This window comes from Lemur catta, chromosome 11 (genome assembly GCF_020740605.2).
Source record: "Lemur catta isolate mLemCat1 chromosome 11, mLemCat1.pri, whole genome shotgun sequence".
In the NCBI taxonomy this organism is placed as follows: Eukaryota; Metazoa; Chordata; class Mammalia; order Primates; family Lemuridae; genus Lemur; species Lemur catta.
In genome coordinates this window covers 68,874,334-68,890,530 of record NC_059138.1, presented here as the reverse complement: position 1 = coordinate 68,890,530, position 16,197 = coordinate 68,874,334, and the positions used below count along the sequence as shown (strand labels likewise).

Sequence of the window (16,197 nt, the reverse complement as noted above, 5' to 3'; positions counted from 1 at the left end):
TTGCTTTGCGACTTTAAATTAAGAAAATAATGTATAATCACATAATTTGTATCAAAATAAATGTGATGGGCATTACCACCATTCCAGGCCCACATGGATGTTCTATCTTCTAAATCAAACAAAAAAGGAATCAAGAAAGGAAACGGAAGGGGGAAGGGAACTGGGAGGGGGAGAGAGGGAAGGAGGGAGGGAGGGAGGAAGGAAAGGAGGGAGAGAAAGAGAAAGTTAGCGAGCACATGCTCCCCCCAGAATCTTAAGTATATCTACATAAAAACTAGAAAGAGCTAAAAAATCTATTTTTCCTCCTCAGACGTTATATGAATCAAAATTCCTCGGGGGGTTCTGCTTTAGGTAGAAAGAAGACAACATTTAATCCCCATTTTTATAAGAAGGGTATAACTATAACTCTTTACTAGAAGTCTACCAGTTATTGTTACTATGTGCACAGCTCCATGTGTTTTCTGTGGCTCTTCTGGAAAAGAAAAGCCAAACTAGTCTTACTATTTGTTACCTGTTGCTCCTTCACTGTCTTTTCCTTAGGAAGATGAATCTATTTACTTTTCTTACTGCAGGGGTCAGCAATCTATGGCCCATGGGACACATATGGCCCACTCTCTGATTTTGTAAAACCCAGAAGTTAAAAATGGTTTTTATATTTTTAAATGGTTAAAAAAAGTCAAAAGAAACATATTTTGTGACACTGGAAAATTAAGTGAAATTCAAATTTCGGAGTCTAGTAATAAAGTTTTATTAGTGGATAGCCATGAGCATTCATTTATGTGTTGTGTGTGTCTTCTTTCATGCCACAGTGGCAGCACTGAGTAGGTGGTACAGAGGCTGCACAATCTGCAACATCTAAAATATTTAATATGTACTACCTGGCCCTTTATAGAAAAAATTCCCTTGCTCCTGCTTACTGAAATGCAAAAATATATTCCTTTTTAGAAATATGATACCCCAGATCATGTTTCTGTACAAAACTTTGCTAGCATAGGATACAGGCTGTCTTGGACAAACCTTAAATTCAGCATCCACTCCATCGAATCTTCTAGCATCTTTCACAAGCTGGATCTGAATATCTTCTGAACAAACAAAAATGCTTTCCAGGTGAGACCAAGTTCGCTGGACTTCCAGCCAAGTAAAAATGACTGAGTCTGCTATGTTTAATTTATTTTGCCAGCTTAAGACTTGTTCCATGAAATATTCCACATATTTGCTTTGAAGAAGAGTCTGCAATTGAACCTAAAATAAAGGCAAAGAATTCTAAATAGCAGCTAAATTTAGTAGACTGTGAGTGCTATGAGGAGGGACCCACATCTATTCTGTTTCTTGCTGGATTCTTGGGGCTAGCATGTAATACCTGGAACAGGTATTCAATAAATTTTTTGCTAAATGAGTAAATGAGTGAATGAATGGCAGTAAATACTCATTTCAACATTTTTCCCCAAAGGAAAAAGATAAATATAAGCAGCTGCATTTAATTTCTTCCACAAGAAGACCATACATCTCATTGCAAGCCGGAAAAAATATTGTGCATAGGGGTGCAGTTTTAGGAATTGAGCTGTATTCTTTCATCACTCTCCCCCCGGTTCCTGTCTACTAATCATTCCAAGGTTGTTTGTATTTTTTAATCCCCCCAAAGTAAAGCAAACTTCCCTTCAGCCTGCTAGGCCCTCAAGCTTCCATTTTCCACCCTTTTCAGGTTACTATGATACTAAGCTCTCTTATCAGGGGGCTTGCTTTAATGCCATGTAGTCTGGTTAGCCCTTCAGACCATTCTCTGACACTGAAATCTCAGAAAGTCACTGAGTAGAATTCTGCTCATTCTCCTCCACCTCTAGCTTTTAAACACACTTGACTCTTTGTTGGGGGGAAAAAACCCATGTGTTGTTTTCTACGATACTGCAGTATCCTGATTCTACTATTTCTCTGACCACTCTCTTCCTGCCTCCTTTTGTCTTCTCTTCTTGTTCACCAAATGCAGCCTTTTCCAAGGCTGTATTCTCAGCTGGCTTATGTTATTTACCTCTCTTTGTCTGGCTCATCAATTCTCAAGATATCGACAATGACCTTCCAACCTACAGCTCTGGACTGAACCTCTGTGCCAAGCTCTGGTCTGACTTTCTACCTTTACATAAATATTCCTCATGCTAACACTGAAAATAATAATGCTATCTCTCTAAACCAGTTTTTTTCCTCCTAAGTGCCTTGTGTCTAATAACACTACTGCTATTATTTCCTCTGAATAGTTTGTCTCTTCCACCTTTCTTATCTCTCATGTCCAAAGAGACGCTAACCCCTATAATTTGATAACTCAAGACCATATATGCTGTGGTCAGGCCAATCTCTCCAGCCGTACTTTTCATTACTCCCTTAAAGACAATCTATATTCCAAGGAAACTGAACTCTTAAAATTATCTCTGAATGGCAGACTCATTCTGGCATTCCAAGGTGCCACTAACATTGTCCCCATTGCCTAAATATCATTTTCTGACTGCAATTTTTTGTTGAATACTAGCCCATCCTTCAAGTCTCAGCATAAACACTATCACCTTACAAGGCCCTCCCAGAGTCCTTTGCCCTCCCCAATCAAACAGCCTCTCTGTCTCTTCTTAGGCTCCTTGAAGTCCTTCTGTTTGTCTCCCTACTCAATAATGGCAAGTTCCTAGAGAATAAGGGTTCATACCTTTGGATCCCAAATGGTATCACTCCTGGAGCCTGGTACAAATAGATGCTCCATGAATAAATAAATAAATGTTGATTATTAGAACTTGGAAAAAGTCTAATATGATTTAAAATAAAAAATCTGATTTTAAATATATATTTATCCAACATTGGAGCACCTAAATATGTAAAGCAAATATTAATAGATCTAAAGGGTAAGATAGACTGCAATGTAACAATACTTCACTTTCAACAACAGATTATCCAGGTGAAAAATCAATAGGGAAACAGGGGACTTGTTTACTTTAGCCCGAAGGTACCTAACAGACATGGACAGAACATTTCATCCAACAGCAGCAGCAAACACATTTTCTCAAGTGCACATGAAACATTCTCCAGGATAGATCATATGTTAGGCCACAAAACAAGTCTTAACAAATTTGAGAAGATCAAAATCACGTCAAGTATCTTTTCTGACCATAATGAAATAAAATTAGAAATTAATAACAGAAATTTTAGAAAATCACAGATATATGGAAATTAAACAACATGCTCCTGAACAACCAATTGGTCAAAGAAGAAACTGAAACAGAAATTAGAAAATATCTTGAGACAAATGGAAACAGAAATGGAACATACCAAAACTTATGAAATGCTGCAAAAGTAGCTCTACAGGGGAAGTTTATAGCAATAAATACCTATATCAAAATGAAGGTCTCAAATAAATAACTTAACATTATCCCTCAAGGAACTAGAAAAACAAACTAAACCCAAATCAATAGAAAGAGGTAAATAATAATGATCAGAGTGGAAATATGTAGAGTCTAGAAAGACGATAGGAAAAAAAAAAAATCAATGAAACTAAGAATTGGTTCTTTGAAAAGATAAACAAAATTGACAAACCTTTAGCCAGACCAAAAAAAGAGAGATGACTCAAATAAAATTAGAAACAAAAGAGGAGATATTACAATTCATATTACAGAAATACAAAGGATCATAAGAGACTACTATGAACAATTACATGCCAACAAATCAGCTAACCTAGCATAAATGGATGCATTCCTAAAAACATACAACCTACCAAGAACTGAATCAAAAAGAAATAAAATATGAACAAACCAGTAAGGAGTAACAAGATTGAATCAATACTAAAAAAAAATCTCCCATTAAAGAAAAACCCAGGACCAGATAGCTTCACCATAGAATTCTACCAAACATTTAAGGAAGAACTAGTACCACTTCTTCTCAGACTCATTCAAAAAATTAAGGGAGGAGGAATATTTCCAAATGCATTTTATGCAGCCAGCACTACTCTAATACCAAAGCCAGACAATACTATGAGAAAAGACAATTATGGACCAATATCCTTGATGAACACAGATGTAAAAATCCTCAACAAAATACTAGCAAAGTGAATTCAACAGCACATTAAAAGGCTCATTCACTAAGATCAAGTGGGATTTACCCCTAGGATGCAAGGATGGTTCAATATACACAAATCAATAAATGTGATGCATCATATTAACAGAATAGAAGACAAAAACCATATGACCATCTGAATACATGCAGGAAAAGCATTTGATACAATTTAACATCCTTTTATGATAAAAACTGTCAATAAATTAGGTACAGAAGGAATGTACTTCAACACAATAAAGACCACGTAAGAAAAGCCAACAGCTAACATCGTATTCAACAATGAAAAGCTGAAAGATTTTCCTATAAGATTAGGAACAAGACAAGGATGCCCACTCTAACCACTTCTATTCAACACAGTACTGGAAGATCTAACCAGAGCAATTAGACAAGAAAAAGAAATAAAAGGCATCCAAATAGGAAACGGAAAAAGTGAAATTGTCTCTGTTTACTGAAGATATGATCTTATATACTGAAAACCCTAAAGATTCCACCAAAAACTGTTAGACCTGATAAATTCAGTAAGGTTGCAGGGGACAAAAATCAACACACAAAAATCAGTAGTGTTCTTTTACACTAACAATGAACTATCTGAAAAAGAAATTAATAAAGCAGTCCCATTCCCAATAGCGTAAGAAAATACAGTTCAACAGAAGAAATAAGACTTAGCATTAGATCAATAGGATGACTATAGTTTACAATAATCTATTGTATGTTCCAAAGTAGCTAGAAGAGAATAATTCAAATAATTCTAGCATAAAGAAAAGACAAATATTTAAGGTGATTTAAGTACATGATTTGATCTTTAAAAATAATGAGAATGCATGAAATTATCACATGTATCCCAAAACTATGTACATCTATTATGCAACAATTTAAAAAATATTTTTCAAAAACTTAGGAGCAAATTTAACCAAGGAGGTGAAAGTTCTGTATACTGAAAACTATGAAACATTGATGAAAGGAATTATAAATGACACAAATGGAAAGATATCCATGTTCATAGACTGGAATAATTAATATTGTTAAAATGTCCATACTACCTGCTATGATTTGAATGTGTTCCCCAAGGTTCAGGTGTTAGAAACTTAATCTCTCATACAACAGTGTTTGAGGTGGGACATTTTGGAGGTGATTAGGTCATTTGGGCTCTGCCCTCATTAATGTTTGTTATTATAAAAGGTAGGCACATTATCACAAGAGTAGATGTGTTACAAAAGTTCAACCCTCTCTTGCTCTCTCTTGCCATATGATGGCTTCCATCATGTTAGGACACCACAAAAAGTCCCTCCCCAGATGGCCCTTCAATCTTGGACTTCCCAGCCTCCAGAACTGTGAGCCAAATAAATTCTTGCTCATTATAAATTATCCAGTCTGCTATATTATGCTATAGTAGCACAAAATGAACTGACACACTACCCAAAGTGATCTACATATTCAATGTAATCCCTATTCAAAATTCTATTTTCCACAAAAACAGAAAAAACAATCCTAAAATTTGTATGTAATCACAAAAGATGTCAAATAGCCAAAGGAATCCTAAGCAAAAAACCAAAACTTACTTCAAAATTTATTACAAAGTTATAGAAATCAACACAGTATGATACTGACACAAAAACAGACACATTGACCAATAGAACAGGATGGAGAACCCAGAATTAAACTCATACATTATGGTCAATTGACTTGCAAAAAGGTTCCAAGAACACATGATGGAGAAGGGACAGCCTCTTCAATAAATGGTGCTTTCAAGACTGGATATCCACAAAGAGAATAATGAAATTGGACTGTTATCTCACATCTCACACTATATACAAAAATCAACTTAAAATGGATTAAAAAGTTAAATGTAAGACTTGAAACTATAAAACTACTAGAAGAAAACAGGGGAAAGCATCATGACATTGGCCTGGGCACAGATTTTTTGCATATGACCCCAAAAGCATGGCAACAAAAGCAAAAATAGATAAATGGGATTGCATCAAACCAAAAAGTTCCATACAGCAAAGGAAACAACACAGTGAGGAGACAAGGCATAGATTGGGAGAATATATTTACAAACCACACATTTGATAAGGGGCTAATATCCAAAATATATAAGGAACTCAAACAACTCAATAGCAAGAAAACCACCCAATCAAAGAACGGGCAAAGGACCTGATAGATACTTCTCAAAAGACAACATACAAATGGCAAACAAGTGTTTGGGAAAAAATGCTCATCATTACTGATTGTCAGGGAAATGCAAATTTAACCCACAATACATTATCACCTCACACTGGTTAGAATGGCTATTATCAAAAAGACAAAGGATAGTAAGTGTTGGAGAGGGTGTAGAGAAAAAGGAACCCTTGTATGCTGTTGGTGGGAATGTAAATTAATATAGCCATTATGGAAAACAGTATGGAAGTTTTTCAGAAAACTAAAAATAGAACTACCACATGATCCAGCAATCCCACTTCTAAGTATATATTGAAATGAAATGAAATTAGTTTGCTGAAGAGATATCTGTACTCCCATGTTAATTGCAGCATTATTCACAGTAGCTAAGATACGGAAGCAACCTAGGTGTCCACCATCAGATGAATGGAAAAAGAAAATGTGGTATGTACACAATGGAACACTATTCCCTTTTAAAAAGCGGGAAATCTTGTCATTTGTGACGACATGCATGAACCTGGAGGACATTATGCTAAGTGAAATAAGCCAGGCATAGAAAGACAAATACCACATGATGTCACTTACATGTGAAATCTAAAAAAGTTGAACTCACAGAAGCAGAGAGTAGAATGATGATTACCAGAGACTGAGGGGTGGAGGGTGTGGTGGGTGGGGAAAGAGGAGATGTTGATCAAAGGGTACAAAGTTGCAGTTAGGAGGAATAAGCATTAGTGATCTATTGCACAGAATGGTGACCATAATAAATAATAATAATGCATTGTGTATTTCAAAATTGCTAAAAGAGTAGATTTAAAACATTTTCACTACAAAAAATAAGTATATGAGGTGATGGATTTGTTAATTAGCCTGATTTAATCATTCCACATTGTAGACATATTGTCAAAATGTCATATTGTACTCCATAAATATGTATAATTATTAGTCAATTTAAAAAAATAAAATTAAATTAAAAATCTGGAATAAAAATATCCATCTTACTTGGTTGTGCTCTAGAGTCTCAAAAAGTTGTTCATCAGACTTCAGTAATGGAATGCCTGTTCGATAGTGAACTTCATAAGAAAACTCCATGGTCGCCCAGGTCTGACTGATTTCAATAATAACCTAGTAATCAACAGTATAAATTAAGTTATGTGCACAAATTTAGGATCAACATCTGGGCTAGTACACAAAATTTAAAAAATATTTACAATTTCCAAAAAACCAGATATCAAGTATTATTTGCCTCATTTTTTTCTTCCAAATAATACATGGCGATGAGGTTTGGGGAATGAATTTTACCACACTAATATCAAACTTCTATTGAATTTGAATTTTACATCCTTCACCAAAACAGAAATTGAGAGTAGGAAGGGACAATTACATAAAGGTTTGGTAGATATTATTTACAAATTAGCTAGCATGAGAGAGTAGTATCCTGAATGTGAACTTCAGTCCCCTGTGTGAATCTAAGTTAATTACCTCTCTATATCTCAGTTTCCCCGTCTGTAAAATAGGGATAATAATATTACTTAGCTCAGAGGATTCAATGAGTTCATATAAATAAAGTGCTTAGAATGGTGCTTGCTATAAAGTGAAGGATACATAACATTTTCTGTTGTTGTCATCATCAACAGGGCCAAACTTCTTGTTTTACATATTTACTGTGACTTATTAATAGAATGATTCTGTTTGCTGCCCAACTCGCACACCTAACGAGCAGCAAAGAACAAACTAGGACTTGTGAATCCAAAGCCCCAGAGCACTGAGAGGCCCTCTCCAAGTCAGCTTCTACACTAATACCCAAAATTAGCCTAGTGGAAAGACATAGTCTGAGGACACTACCTTCTCAGTCCCCAGTTCCTTCACAGCTTTGTCCACAATCTTTCGGACATCATCTTCCACTCTGTGCAACTGCAGTGCTAACAAATCTGCCAAAGTTGTGGCTTCACTTATTGAAAACTTGACCTGCTTAGGAGAAAAAAAAACGTAGACTTTATATTCCACATATGTTCATGGTTCCTTTTGCCTAATGGCCAGAGAATTGAATCATAACTAAAATATGCTCGAGCTAGGTGCCAAGTACACCTCTAGTTCTGAAAGGTGTGGACGGTCCAAGACATTCTTTTCTAACTCACAGTTACGGAGGCATTATCCGCGGTAAGCAAGCGCCAAGGTTTAGCCATGTTCATGCTACACTACTTTCGTTTCATAGCCTTCCCTTGTCAGCACATTTCTTATCTCCTTTGCCCACAAAACCCATTTTTAAAGAGAATCTCATTGTTTGTTTATTATAATTTGGTTGAAATCCCAGGAATCAGGTAGTGGCTCATTTGTCTTTTCTTCCTAAAGAACCCTATTCACTGAACATAATTCCCAGTTGCTTCCGTGATTTAACCTAGTTTTATCACTAATTCAATCTTAGTTCCTTGGCAAAAAATACTCTTACTCATAGTGTCATTATTCATATTTACCATGTGACAAGTAATTCACATTTATTTCCTCGTCATCTTATTGACTCATCCCACCCCACTCCAGTATTCAGTTCTCAGGAAGCTCTGAGCTCTTCCTCGGTGCCCAAACTCACTCGGCTCTTATAAATGAAGAGCTGACCTGGCCACACACTTGCAGGAAAGCCATTTTCTTTCCTGCTTTTGCCAAGAATATCCAGTCTCTGCTTCTTGGATGCTGCATGCCCCCTGGCTCTCCCTACCCTGTGACGCTCCTCAGCACCATCCGCTCCTCTGCACAGGGGGACCACACATGCGGTTTGCCCAGGACAGAGGGTTTCAGGATATAAGACTTTCAGTGCTAAAACCTGAACGTGGAAAGTCCTGGGCAAACCAGCTGAGTTGGTCAGCCTATCTTTGCATCAGTTTTGACCTCACTCAGTAGGACTGTGCAACAGGGCTGTTCTAATTAGCTGTGCAATTTGAGTACTGAACATGGATGCCAGCCTAGGTGACAAATGGAGACTAAATCCAGCCTCTGCTCTACTGTCCTGGGGACAGCCTGGAGGAAGGTGCCTCTTTCCACATTGTCTGCCAGAGAACATGACTGTTCCACCTTGCAGAAAGGCATAATGACAGGGAAGCCAAGACTGTAGTGTGGCAAAATCTCATTGTTTGAAATATGAGGAGAGGGTGGGGAGCCAGGTGTATAGTCCACTCACTGCCTATTAAAAGACTCAATGAAGATTTTCTGAAGGAAAAAATCTATTACAAAGTCTCAACATACAATGTCTAAAAGACCCTATGAAAAATATTATTGTAATAATGACAGCTTCAGGGAGCTTTTATCGAGCAATTACTACATGCTTGGTCCTTTATATGTATACAGTCACATGTCACATAATGATGGAGATACATTCTGAGAAATACAGTATTAGGGGATTTTATCATTTTTCAAACATTGTAGAATGTACTCATATAAACCTAGATGGCATGGCCTACCTCACTCCTAGGCTATATGGTATAGCCTATTGCTCCTAGGCTACACACCTGTACAGCATGTTACTGGACTGAACACCACAGGCAACTGTAACACAGTGATAAGTATTTGTGTATCTAAACATATCGAAACGTAAAAATGGTACAGTAGATATTACCATTTTAATGGTATGAATATTATAATCTTATGGGACCATCGGCATATACACAACCAGTCAACCAAAATCTCATTATGCAGCGCATGACTCTATATATGTGTGTGTAATCTCCAATTTGTTCACCGAGTCTGCATGGGAAGCATTATTTTTATTTCACAGAAGGCAACTTGCCCAAGATCCCAGTTACTGTAAGGGCTGGAACCACAAAGCCCAGGCTGTTCCCACTTCTCTAAGCTGCCCTTGCCCCTGTCTCCCTTCCCTGCAAACTCTCCTTCACATCTGTGAGCCTCTCTTCACAGCGTGTCCCTCAAGCTCTTGATTTGCCTAAGGAGAAAACACACACACACACGCAGCTTCCTTTCACATATTTTAAACTCATAAAGGTCACTTTCCTTGAAAAATAAAGTGTAAGGCTGATGTATTTGCTTTTCAATAGATATAAAAAGGCAAGAAAATAGAACCTCGGGTGGCATGGACACATGAGAAACCATTTTACATCTTGCAATAAAACTGAAACCATCAAAAGATCATCAAAAAAGACACCATTATGAAATAAATTATGGGGGAAAAAATCACAATTTCAGAATTCTACTCCCCCCAAATTCACTTTCATACCTTCTGATCCTCTCCACAATAAGCTGCTTTGCAGACATTTGGTGCTGTATAAAATGCTTTCATATTATCTCATATGCTCCTTACAAGATCCCCCTCATTATATTAACAAAAAGCAAAACTGAAACGAGAGAGGTTAAGTGACTTGCTTGAGGTCACACAGGCAGTAAGAGATGAAAGGGGGTGAGAACTAGGATCTGCAGGTGTCCAGTCCACTGGTTTTATCTCAAAGAGCTTGATCTCTTCGCATTTGGCAAATCTCTTCGCAAATTCCACCCCATCCCTGATGATTAGAACCAATGAATGACACTTCACAGTCACAAAAATATTCAGTTAGAGAGACCCATGATACTGACCCCAACAGTCTTCATCAGCTGGCGCCAGTGCCTGTCCCTGAGGGCGGGGTTCTGTAACTCTGCGACGGCTCTCAGCGAGGTTGTCATGTCCCTCACTGCGCCTGCCAGGCCTGCGTACGCATCCCAGACACGGACTTCCTTGTCTAGGGACGAGATTTCCTAAAGAGAAGTGAGAAAAACCCAGTTCCCTAGATATAATAAGATATAATTTGTCTCCTTTGGAAGAAATACACATTTTCCCACTCCTGGATTAAGAAAGAGATTGAAAGTATTTAAATCCCAGGCTAAGGACCAAAACCAGAGAAATGGAAAGGGCTCCACTTGTTTGTACACTATGAGTCCACCGTGTACAAGTCACTTGGATACGCTGGTTTGTTATTCACTAGATCTAAATGGATGTCCCATGAGGAAACCAACAGGATATTAAATGTAGGTAAGTAACAGAGTTCACAGGACACGTGCAATGAAGAATGTTTTCTCTAAAAACATAAATGAGAGAAAACAGATTGTTACTAAAATGCCTTTTGAATTTCTGACTCATTTACATGGTAGCCTGGAAACACTGGCTGCCTTTGAGAGTCTGTGCCTTGGAACTCAAATATTTCATGATTTTAAAATGTCAAATAGGGTCCTTGACTTGTCTGCCCTCTTAGCCCATGGAACAACATAAGCAATTGTGAATGAGAAAAATCCACAATAAAACAACTATATCTTAGCACAGAGTAAAGGACACTGCCAATTGTTTAAGGAAAAAAAATAATAAAACAGAACTTCAGTTGAGAGTGGGAGTTAAGTTGTTACTCTGAAATGAGATAACCGAACTGCAGAGGAAGTAAGTAGCGAGTGAGTATAGAATGAGATTCAGTGACTTCATGACACCCAAAAGAATGAAGAGACATTTTAGGTAGGGTCTTTGGCACTGGAATAATATGGCAGAAAATACTTGGAAGAGTTGGTAGGAGCTGAGCAGGGAACTGAGACCAGGGCAAGGATTTTCTGGGGTGGGAAGAAAAGCCGAAGATCCTGCCACTGTTTAACTGCCTCTCGCTGCTACGCATCTTGGCTTTATCCAAAGAAGTTCTACACTCCTCAGAGGAAATATGGATGTGGGGACTAGATATCAAAGTACTGAAGTCAAGTCAGCTCAGTTCTGTATATACTGAGCCTGCTTGGGATACTAGAATAACCAAACAAAGGTAATATTCTATAGAAACCCACAAGTGGCATATCTTCTTAGTTGTCCCAAATTTCAGAACCAAAAAGTACCTTTTCAGATACAAGATGCTTATGGTGGCTATGGAAAGAAATAAAAAACTTTCATAAGTCCTGATAATCTTTCCTTCCATTCTAGACAGCCATAGGAAGCTCATGATTATAGTTTCTTCTCACAAATTCATTAGCCCTAATATGCTTTTATCAACTCATTCACAGAAAGGCAGGCTTGATTAGAAGTGCAACTGGCTAAGAGTGAAAAAAATACCGTCTGATAGCATTCTGTTAGAAGTAAATAAGGACACACAGTCCTACACAGCAGACACGAGGTTAGGGAAGATGGAAGGAGGTGGTGCGGAGAGAGATAAATTGCTGTAATAGACAGTTATGGAACTCGCCTTGGCAAACCTTCTGAGTTCTACATCCATCTGTTCCACATTAATCTGTCTCCACTGGGTTTTAGTCCAATTATCAGTGCTTCTCTGCAAATGCACAGGCAGATAAAAGTGTCAACAACATTTGGTGAAAGCAAGCCTCTGCAGCAAAATATATAAACTGATGATACACAGTGACTCTATCATCCTGTGGAAAGTCAATTTTTTAAATATTAACTGCACTTGTCAAAACTTCCCTATTACCAAAACAAAAAAGTTGTCAGAACATGTCAAGCTTAAGGCTAAAACACTGTGATACATTAATTTCTAGTAGCAATGATAAATTCCATACACACACCGTCATTATCACTTAATCCTGTGTACTTTGGATAAACTGATAAGTATATTACTATTAAGAAACAGATTTTTATAATTCTGCACATAACATAAAATGAGCTTTCACAAGACAACCTTCATCTGGTGTAAACAAAACTCTCATTAACCATTTCTTGAGCATATTTTATATCGTGTTAATATATTTCTACATGGCTTCCAACTAACTTAAGAAAATTACATATAATACATGTTGCAATATGCCTAGTTCTCTAGAACTTATTTTTCTACTTTTTAACTTAATTAACCACATACGAATTAATTTTCAGTGAGGATACACATGCACACATATGTAAGTATAAATATGGGTGTTTACATGAGTTGGTATGCACAGGTGACCCTATATATGTGATATATATTTATATATTAATTTTTATTCATATTCATACAATCCCTCAAAAAGATTTGAAGCAGTTAGATCATTACACAGTTTCATCCTGAACTAAAAACAAAAACAATTGATATTCAGGGAATAATCTTCCACTAACATATATACAAACTCTAATTCTGGGAGGAGGGAAGGAATATAACGTCCACATATTTCAAGACATTATAAAACACAAATAAAATGACACAGACTCTAAAAATTACCTATTCATACCAAAGAACTACTAAAAGAAGGAAAAAAGCATGCTTCCACAAAGCACATCTTACTCTAACATAAATAATGACATCCCAGAGTCCCTTGAGCAATTTTATTTCTTTGCGACATTGCTTCATTTGTTTGTATTCTGGAAGAGCCACTTCAAAAAGATGAGTAGATTCTTGCATTTGCAACATTTCTTCTTCTAATGCCTCAAGCTCTTGATTTACCTAAGGAAAAAACATACACACCTGCATACAAACTGCCAGAGAAACAGAAGCCACACAGTTTGTAGCTCTGCTTATTTCAACATTGCAAACTGTGATTTTAAAAAGAAAATAAAAAGGAATCTGCAATATAATTACAGGAAAATGTAGAAGGCTTTAGATGAGCAAACTCTCACTACACAAAAAGTGAAAATAGACTATTAATAATTACAATAATGGTACCAATACTCTCCCATGCACATATTTCAGCAAAATTTCCTTTGCCATCGGATTTCTATGAATACAATTTTTCCTCTTGATTTTCATTGTACCACTGGAGACTCTGAGAAGCAAAAGGTGAGGCTCTAGAAACTTCCACTTAAGAATAAACTACCCTTTTAATAATCACTTAGTTAAAAAAAAAACTTTATTAAAAAATACCCCAGAGATTATCAAAAGTACCAAATATACTCAAGAGAATTCATGAAATAAAACACTGGAGCTAATACCAATTCCTGGTATGAAATTTCACATGATTGTCTTTACCAAGGCTCCCCTGCCATCCTGTCTATGTAGAATAGCTTCCATTTTATGCCAAATATAAGCTGAGTCATTTTCTTTTTTATTAACAAAGTAGTACTTAATATACATGATAGAAGTTCAAGGCATACAGAAAAGATTGTAAGGCAGGAAAGCCACCCCCTCAGGTTCGCTTTCCAGTTCTTCTGGGTGCTGTAACTGTCAATTCTGTGCTCAAGCTGCTCTTCCTTGATCAAGTTTAGACACTACGCTAAGTCACTGGCTTTGCAAAAGAAGGATTTGACTTTGTTTTTCCACTTTATGTCTTCTCCCATCCTCCTCCCCAAATCCAATAATTATATGACTTTGGTTTCTTTGATTTTCTTTTAAATTTTAAATCCTCAATTCTTTTGTGTTCCATCAATCTTCAACTTTTTAAAACTGACAAGTAAAAATTGCATTTATTGTATACAATATGATGTTTTGAAATATGTATACGTGGTGGAATAGCTCAGTTGAGTTAATTAACGTGCACTACACCTCACATACTTCATTACCTCATTTTTTTGTGTGCTGTGAGAACACTTAAAATCTATGCAGTGATTTTCAAAATACAATACATTGTACAACATATTAACTATAGTCACATTATACAATAGATCTTTTGAGCTTATTCTTCCTAAGTGAAATTTTATATCCTTTGACCAACATCTCCCTGACCCCAACTCTCCAACTGTGTAAACAAAAATATCAGCACCCTGCTTTCATTCTTACAAGTTATTGATATATCTTTATAAATAAGAACTGCAATTCTTTGACTTACTTTTACAAATTTTATTATGAAAATTTTTATACACAGAAGGATATCTATATGTGTGTGTGCTCCATGCAGCCTAGGAAATATTAACAACTTTTAATGCCTCTCTCAATTTTATCCCTCTATTTTCTACTACAAATTTAACCACCAAACCTAAATTTTTATTTCATAGTCTCCTGAATTTTATATGTTCACTATCTATGTATGTATTGCTAAGTGATAAAATTTTTAAAGTTGTTTTAAAATGTATACAGTTTTATACTAAATATAAAGATCTTTCAGTTAATATTTTTGAAGTATACCTATATATTCACATGATGATGTGTGTCAAGTTCATTCATTTCTACTACCATATAGTACTACATCATATGAACATATTGCAATTTATTTATTCTACTTCTGATGGTCATTTAGGCTTTTCCTAAATTTCCAGGTTTCCTAGTATATAACATTTTATGTAGAGTTTTGTTATCCTTTAATGGGTTAAGAATGTCTTTTTAGAGTTTCTATCATGAATGAAGGTTGAATGATATCTGAGGATTTTCTGGCATTTCTTGAGATGGTATGATTTTCTCTTCTTAATCTGTTAATGTGATAAATTAGATTAACTGATTTTTCTAATGTTAAGTCAACTTGTTTTCCTGGAAGGAATCCAACTTATTAATAAACTGGTATAATTTGATTGTTTTGTTTAGTACATTTGCATCTACATGTACTTTAGAAAGATTAACCTATAATTTTCCTTTCTCTTACTGTCCTTTTGTAAAAATTAGACATGATTCATAGAATAATTTTTTAATGTTTATTCTTCTTCTGGTTCCTGCAATCATATGAATGAGATCTGTTTCTTGAAAGCTTCTTGGAATTGAGCAAGCCTTCGGGGCCTATTAGTCTCTCTGTTGGAAGATTTTTTTTTTTATTTTCCTACTGGTTAATTTTTAATACTTATATTACTATTAAGGTTTACTATTTTCTTCAGTTTTGGTAAATTATATTGTTCTAAAAATTTAACCATTTTTTCTAAGTTTTCAAGTTTGTTAATTATACTCTATGTTCTTTTGAATTTCTGCTCTGTGTAAGATCATTCCCTATTTTATTCCTAAGAACTGTTAATTTTGCTTTCTTCTTTTCCCTTAACCACTCCACCAGAGGTTTGTCAATATATTAATAATCAGTCTTTTCTGAGAACCAAATTTGGCTTTGTTGATCCTTTTTTTTCTTAAAGTACAGCACTTGAACTTATTTTAGTGATGATTTGTTCATGGTAAATACATTGTGTTT

The 16,197-nt window shown here is 35.9% G+C and overlaps 1 protein-coding gene across 1 annotated transcript in view; it reads right to left on the bottom strand.

The window, feature by feature from the left end:
- The window catches only part of DNAH11 (dynein axonemal heavy chain 11), a 301,905-nt gene that overhangs the window by 227,696 nt on the left and 58,012 nt on the right, over nt 1-16,197 (bottom strand). The window contains exons 21-26 of the mRNA XM_045564154.1: nt 13,446-13,604; nt 12,423-12,506; nt 10,813-10,971; nt 8,083-8,205; nt 7,240-7,362; nt 1,018-1,242 (exon numbers count right to left, since the gene is read on the bottom strand). Coding sequence (XP_045420110.1) covers nt 1,018-1,242; nt 7,240-7,362; nt 8,083-8,205; nt 10,813-10,971; nt 12,423-12,506; nt 13,446-13,604 — 873 coding nt within the window. The remainder of the gene's footprint in view (nt 1-1,017; nt 1,243-7,239; nt 7,363-8,082; nt 8,206-10,812; nt 10,972-12,422; nt 12,507-13,445; nt 13,605-16,197) is intronic.